Source organism: Staurois parvus, unplaced genomic scaffold, assembly GCF_062004578.1.
Source record: "Staurois parvus isolate SC_StPar_1 unplaced genomic scaffold, SC_StPar_1.0 ptg000017l, whole genome shotgun sequence".
In the NCBI taxonomy this organism is placed as follows: Eukaryota; Metazoa; Chordata; class Amphibia; order Anura; family Ranidae; genus Staurois; species Staurois parvus.
Window position 1 is genome coordinate 3580702 of NW_028317813.1, and position 7817 is coordinate 3588518.

General features: G+C 39.8%; 1 protein-coding gene across 1 annotated transcript in view; it reads right to left on the reverse strand.

Annotated features, from left to right (window-relative positions):
* HTR2A (5-hydroxytryptamine receptor 2A) overlaps window positions 1-2225 on the reverse strand; it is an 89590-nt gene extending 87365 nt beyond the window's left edge. The window contains exons 1-2 of the mRNA XM_089679014.1: window positions 1753-2225; window positions 618-1384 (exon numbers count right to left, since the gene is read on the reverse strand). Of these exons, the coding sequence (XP_089535140.1) occupies window positions 618-1068 (451 nt within the window). The 5' untranslated portion in view covers window positions 1069-1384; window positions 1753-2225. The remainder of the gene's footprint in view (window positions 1-617; window positions 1385-1752) is intronic.
* Window positions 2226-7817: the final 5592 nt, after the last annotated feature.

Below are 7817 nucleotides of genomic sequence, written 5' to 3' on the forward strand. Positions count from 1 at the left end.
TATCTATCTATCTATCTATCTATCTATCTATCTATCTATCTATCTATCTATCTATTGATATCACTATCTATCTATCTATCTATCTATCTATTGATATCACTATCTATCTATCTATCTAAATATCAATATCAATATCTATCTATCTATCTATCTATCTATCTATCTATCTATCTAAATATCAATATCTATCTATCTATTGATATCACTATCTATCTATCTATCTATCTATCTATCTATCTATCTATCTATCTATCTATCTATTGATATCAATATCTATCTATCTATTGATATCACTATCTATCTATCTATCTATCTATCTATCTATTTATTATCTATCTATCTATCTATCTATCTATCTATCTATCTATCTATCTATCTGTCTATCTGTCTATCTGTCTATCTGTCTATCTATCTATCTATCTATCTATCTATCTATCTATCTATCTATCTATCTATCTATCTCTACTTGCCTGTTTAGTACCTTTTAAATGGATAACATGTTTTAACCCAATAAACTGTTTTATTGCCTGTGCTTCCTAATAAATTATATTTAGAGCTAATTTGTTTACAGCTGGGAAGCTGCTGTAGTCATTGGTTTAATGGGTTCCACTACTTACCATAGAGTATGTTTAACATGGAGATGGGCATCACAAGGAAGCCTATAAGCATATCAGCTATGGCAAGGGACATGAGAAAATAATTAGTGGCATTCTGAAGCTTCTTCTCCAAAGATACAGCCATGATCACTAATATATTTCCAGCAATGGTTACCACAATGATTGTGACTGTTAGAAGGGCTGGCCAGTTTTTTTCTAAAGAAAAGGAACTTCCTTCTGGAGAAAGATGTGTCAAGTTTTCCGAACCCTGGGTCCAGTTGAAATTGTCAGATATATTAGCTCCTACCGTTCCAAGATCACTGTTATAAAATTTCCTTTCATAGTTCAGTTGGAAAAGGGAGCTTTTGGTGACATTCACAAACTTCTCTTTGTCAAGAATATCCATACTTAAACCTGAGTTCTGTGGAGAAATGATCTGAAAGAACAGAACGGGGTATCTTTTCTCCAGCATTGGTCTGATTTTAATCCACAGAGAAGAGATTCATAATAGCTGGTCCTAAGTTTTACTGATGACCCCCCTTGTCCATCTTCCTTAGGGAAGTGTGCTATAAGATCCATAGGCTCCCTCCCATGATCAGAGGGTCTAACACAATTTTCTCCGGCTCCTTTTAAACTCAGTCATCAGATTGCAGATTCACTCAATCCAGGTTTTTTTTTTAAAGTTGATTTGAGGTTATATGGTGTGACCATGAACTTTTCCTCCAGTTCCAGTCATCCCAAACTATAATCCTTCTTCCTTTGTTTCGGTCTTGCACCTCCGGGAGTATCTGGGAAAACAGGAGACATAGTAACACCTTTAGTAAAAATATCAGTGGAGAATGAAAATGTTACATCAGTGACAGCATTTCAATTCGAATACGGTTTTCTTAATGTGAATCTCTATCTGACACATGATCAATAGGAAAAGTCATTACAGCCTGGCGGGTTAATATATTGTTCATCAGCTGTTAACTCACTTTACAGCTGTGTGAAAAACTCAGTTGTACTTTTCATATTGATTCCGTTTTAAGTGCTTAAACATCGGTAATGAGACACATTGAATCAGAACAACATGTCAGAATGACATATAAATACTAAATAGCATTGCTCCAATAAACAGAAAAGAACAAAGAGCAAACAATGAAAACTCACTTACAGTAGTCGCATGATGAGAATTCCATGTCAGTCTATTGTCTCTGTTTCTTTATGTTTTTCTATGCTCTGAGTATTCTCTGTGTGATTCTTCCAACAAAATTTATGGGCTTCACATGTTCCTTTCAGACTGAAAGCAGTTCTTGCAATAGGGGGCTTGTTTACCCCTTTCTGATCTGTTCAGCTTGTTGGCTTTCCAACTATACATTGTAGAGAAATGCTCCAGAGGATCCAAAAGCCTAGAAAAAATAAATATGCTGCTTTGGTTTTAATTAAAACTCACTTGGCAGCAGCTCTCTTAAACAGAAAGAGCAGTCTGTGCAATGAGATTACACTGTGAGTTTACCAGGAATGTCATGTCTTACAGAGTGCCTGGTTCAGTCTATCAGACCTCCCACTACAAGCCATGTCATAAACTGCAAGGTAGCAACAGCATAGAGAAAACTGGCAATAGTGGGCTACGAGCCTTTCCCAATCTGTGCTCTCCTCTCATCATTTCCACAGTACAATGCAAGAATGGCTGGTGTAGTAGCTGAAAAAAAAAATACTAAAAATAGCCCCATGCACTAAAATGACACAGCAAATACTCTGTAAATAGGTTAGTTCAATTGCATTGAATTTTCCGATTATTATTTCAATATCTATCCATATATCAAATATAACGGAATGTGTGCACAATCTTGTATTGCTCTTAGGCAGTGGATTGATGATTTATTTTCTCTGTCTTCGGCAATCAGCTCACTTGTAGTGTAATAACATGACTTTGATCAATGCAATCCATATAAGCTACTTTTATACTAAGGAGGAATGTCTGCTACATATTAGTTTAAAATTACTCAGTCTGTGGTTTGGGATATTGAAAACACTCATGACTTCCATGCATAATCTTCGTGGCATTAAAGTAGATCTAAACCTAATCACTAAAATCTCATATAAGCTTTAACATGTTTATGTAATTTCAAAATTATTTTCAGTGTTTGTAAGCCTGCCGTTTCATTGAAATAACACTTGGTGATCCTGCCTTGAAGATTCTTAGGCAATACCTGTTATGGGGTAAAAATTGTCTTTCTCTATTGTTATCTTGTTAGATGTGCCCCTGGTAAAGAGAATAAGCATCCATGCTAACATTCTTACTCGTAGATTGTAAGCTCCAAGGAGCAGGGCCCTCCTAACCCTCTTGTATTGAACTGTATCATTGCTGTATTGTCTCCCTTTATATTGTAAAGCACTGAACAAACTGTTGGCGCTATATAAATCCTGAATAATAATAATGCTAACACTCGTTAATCGCTAGCATGGGCCATCATTGTCGCTATTAGCTGATCCAGTGGAATAATGTGTAGCTGGCACTGAAGCAAGTGCATGTAAAAAGAAAGGGGTTAATTTACTAATGGCAATTAGAATGGGCACTCTGGACAGAAGTCTGCTTCTACTCCTGGAAGTGCTGCTCTTGTGCCTAATCCCTCTGTCACCCTCCATTAGTCTTCAAAGCAGATGCGCCCTACAAACTCCTCTTCTCTTCCAGAATGTGCACTCTGCAAGTGCAATTGCTCTTTTTTTTTAGTAAATGTAAATGTGTTAAAGTTTCACTTTGTAAAGAATACCCATTCAGGCACAAGGAAAATGTAAAAACATTATTTTTGCTTGCACATGATTGGATGATGGAAATCAGCAGAGCTTTACCACATTTACTAAGCTTTGGGGCTCTTTAACCGCTTCAGCGCCACACTATAGCAGAAATACTGCTACAGGGCAGCATGGGTGCGCAAAATCACACACATACACAGCGTTCCAAATTACTATGCAAACTCTATTTAAGTGTCACAAAGATTAAATATTTTGTTCTTCAGTTTATCTCATGGATGGCATTGTGTGTCAGGGCTCTTTTGATCACTGAAAACAATCTCGGACACCTATGATAATTAGATTGGCCGGTGAGCCCAATTTAAGGAAAAACTACTAAAGGAGGGTGTTCCACATTATTAAGCAGAGTGCCATTTTCAAGCAGTATGGGGAAGAAAAAGGATCTCTCTGTTGCCGAAAAGAGTGAAATAGTTCAATGCCTTGGACGAGGTATGAAAACATTAGATATTTCACGAAAACTTAAGCGTGATCATTGCACTATTAAGAGATTTGTGGCTGATTCAGAGCACAGACGGGTTTGTGCAGATAAAGGCACATTGAGGAAGATTTCTGCCAGATCCATGCATCGGATCAAGAGAGCAGCTGCTAAAATACCATTACATAGCAGCAAACAGATATTTGAAGCTGCTGGTGCCTCTGGAGTCCCACGGACATCAAGGTGTAGAGTCCTCCAGAGTCTTGCAACTGTTCATAAACCTTCTATTCGGCCACCACTAACCAATTCTCACAAGCAGAAACGGCTGCATTGGGCAGAAAAATACATGAAGACTAATTTTCAAACAGTCCTGTTCACTGATGAGTGCCATGCAACCCTGGATGGTCCAGATGGATAGAGTAGTGGATGGTTGGTGGACGGCCACCTTATTCCAACAAGGCTGCGACGTCAGCAAGGCGGTGGTGGAGTCATGTTTTGGGCCGGAATCATGGGAACAGAGCTGGTCGGCCCCTTTAGGGTCCCCGAAGGTGTAAAGATGACCTCTGCAAAGTATGTGCTGTTTACAGAAGGAAGAACTATGCTTTCCGTAATAAAATCATCTTCATGAATGTCAATGCACCATCTCATGCTGCAAAGAATACCTCTGCATCAATGGCTGCTATGGGGATAAAAGGAGAAAAAGTCATGGTGTGGCCTCCACCCTCCCCTGACCTCAATCCTATTGAGAACCTTTGGAGCATCCTTAAGCAAAAGATCTATGAGGGTGGGAGGCAGTTTACATCCAAACAGCAGCTCTGGGAGGCTAATCTGACATCTTGCAAACAAATTCAAGCAGAAACTGTCCAAAAACTCACAAGTTCAATGGATGCAAGACTTGTGAAGCTGCTATCAAATAACGGGTCCTATGTTACAATGTAACGCGACCTGTTAAAATGTTTAAAAAGTTAAAATGTTGTTAAAAGTTTGATTGAAATAGTTTTGATTTCAGTAAATATGCTGCAAACACAACAAATGACAATTTTCAGTTCTTTACAACCTATAAAGTGTTTTGAAACTTACTGTGCGTAATAATTTGGAACAGTGCATTGGAAGTTTTTTATGTTTAACAAAAATACTGTTATCATTAGGAGGTTTGTTCAATAAAAGTTGAATTGTACTCTTAATAGTTGATAACACGAGAATTATGCTGACTGTTATACACATCAATTATTTAGGTAAATGAGAAAAATATCATTTGCATAATAATTAGGAACATGGTGTATATATATATATGTGATTTTGCAGTTCTGGGTAGGGTGCATATGCTGCCATTCGTGGCCTCGGCTGTCAATCACCGGGTTCCGGACAGTGATGCTCCGCAGGCACCCAGCAATCTCAGAGTATTTCCAACGGGGGGAGAAATCTGTATGTAAACAATGCAGATCTCTCCCAGTCAGCTCCTGCACACTGCTTTGTATGGCTCAGCATAGCGTGTTTAAAGTGCTTAAAGTGAAACACACACACAGCACCCATAGTAAAACAGCTCACAGTTAACCCTTTAATCTCCCCATATGTTAACCCCTTCCTCCCCAGTGCCATTAATACAGTGTCAGTGCTTCTTATTAGCACTGATCACTGTATTGGTGTCACTGGGGATGTCAGTGACACCAAGTCAGTTCCCCCCAGTGTCAGAATGCCTGCCGCAGTCCCGCGGTTGCTGATTGCCGCCATTACTAGTACAAAAAAAAAAAATCCCAGTATATATGCTGCCATAACTTTCACATAATAATTTACATGCATTGGAATTTTTTTTAGCAAAGACATGTAGCAGAATGCATTTTGGCCTAAATTTATGCTGACATTTTTTTTAATAGCATATGTTTTTGATTATTGCGCAAAAACTAGAAAATGCACATGCGATCAAATACCACCAAAAGAAAGCTCTATTTGTGGGGAAAAAAAAGACATACATTTCATTTGGGTGCAGCTTTGCATGATGGAGCAATTGTCAGTTAAAGTAATGCAGAGCAGTATCGCAAAAAATGGCCTGGTCAGGAAGGGGAGTAAATCCTCTGGCGGGCAAGTGGTTAATAAATCTAGAATCTAAAAAAGACAAGAAGACATCACTTGCAAAACACAGGTGAGAACAATATTTCTTAAAAATGTAGCTGTTAATGGTAAAGAGTAGTTTAGCAAACTAAATAAATGGCATCCAGTTATGGTTTACATTTAATTAAGTAAATACAGTATGTCATAGTAATTAAATAGTTTGAATAGTTTTATCAAACACAATGTATTAGAATCAATAACTGTTTGTGATGTAAGCCTATTACTAATAGGAAACAGTAATTATACAGTACAGTGAAAAAAGTAAGTATAGTGTGAATGACAGCATTCTGCAAAAGATAGATGGCAGGGTTGTTTTAATTAAACACATCCGAAAGTGTCTGATTCCTATTATGTAACGATCAGAGTTATTACTGTCAGTGAAAATGGGAATAATAAAGTATTGATAGCACACACAGGGATATGCCATGAGTATTGAATAGCTAAGGCTACTTTCACACTGATCCGCTGCAAAAACACAGCAAAAACACTTACATGCTTTTTCTGCGTTTTTACCGCACTTTTGCTGCACTTTCCAAAATTTTTTAAAGGACATGTGACGCTTCTGAGAGGCGTTTTTCAGGCGTTTTCCATTGGTTTCAACAGGAAGAGGCATTTTTGGGGCGTTTTATTTATGAGAGGCGTTTTTCAGGCATTTTCCATTGATTTCAACGGGAAGAGGCATTTTTGGGGCGTTTTATTTATGAGAGGCATTTTTCAGGCGTTTTCCATTGATTTCAATGGGAAGAGGCATTTTTGGGGCATTTTATTCAGCTCCCCAAACATGCCCCAAAGATGCTGCAAGCAGGAGTTTTTACACCGCATTGCAAACGCAACGCTGCAGTGTGAAAACATACATAGATATACATTCACTTACACAGGGAAGCATTTTTCTTGAGCTTTTAAGGCACTTTTTTTTAACGCAAAAACGCTTCAAAAACTCCTGAGTGTGAAAGCAGCCTTAGGGCTCGTTCACACTATGCTGTTTTACCAACGCTTGCCAAACGCCCCTATAGCGTTTGGCAAGCGTTGGTCTGGCGTTTGCGGAGCGTTTTTTAACGCTCGGCAAACGCTCCGCAAACGCCGCATGCGCAATTTAGCGGTGGTTGCTAGGCGTTTTCCGAGCGTTAAAAACGCCCCACAAACGCCTATAATGCAGTTTGAATGGTGTTACCACTCCGCAAACGCCCCGCAACCGCGTCGCAACCGCACTGCAAACGCCGGCCGGGCATTTGCGGAGCGGCACCATAGACTAGAATAGGAGGCTTCAACTCCTCCTGACTCGACCAGAGGAGTCCATTTTGCAACGCGACGCAAACGCTCCCGTTAGAACATCACCATGTGCTGTAATGTTCAGAATTGGCAGAGGCATTTTGGAAGCGGTAAAAACGCTTCCCAAACGCCTCTCTGCTGCCTGCACACAACACTAGTGTGAACGTAGCCTAAGCCTTCGAAACCTTCAGCGTGCAGCTCCCCTGTCAGCCCCCCCTTATACTCCTCTGAGCCCAATTCAGCACTCTCCACAAAAGCAGAATTCTTCTGGGTCGCTGCCTCCTCATTGGCTGAGATACAGCAATGAGAGCAATTGGCTCCCACTGCTATCGATCACAGCCAGTGAGGAGGGAGCTAGGGGAAAGGCTGAGCCATGCTTAGTGCATCTCATAGACACACAGAGATGGCTTGGGAGCAAGCAGGTGTGAGGGACCCTAGAGCAAGCAGCGTGTTCTGGGGGCTCTCAGAAGAGGGGAGGGGCCTGGAGCACCAGCAGGGGACTCAAGAAGAGGAGGACCAGGGCTGTCCTGTGCAAAACTATTGCACAGAACAGGTAAGTGTGACAAGTTTGTTACTTAAAAAAAAATGTAGCCTTTACAATCACTTTGATTATGACTAGTCAGGGTCACCAG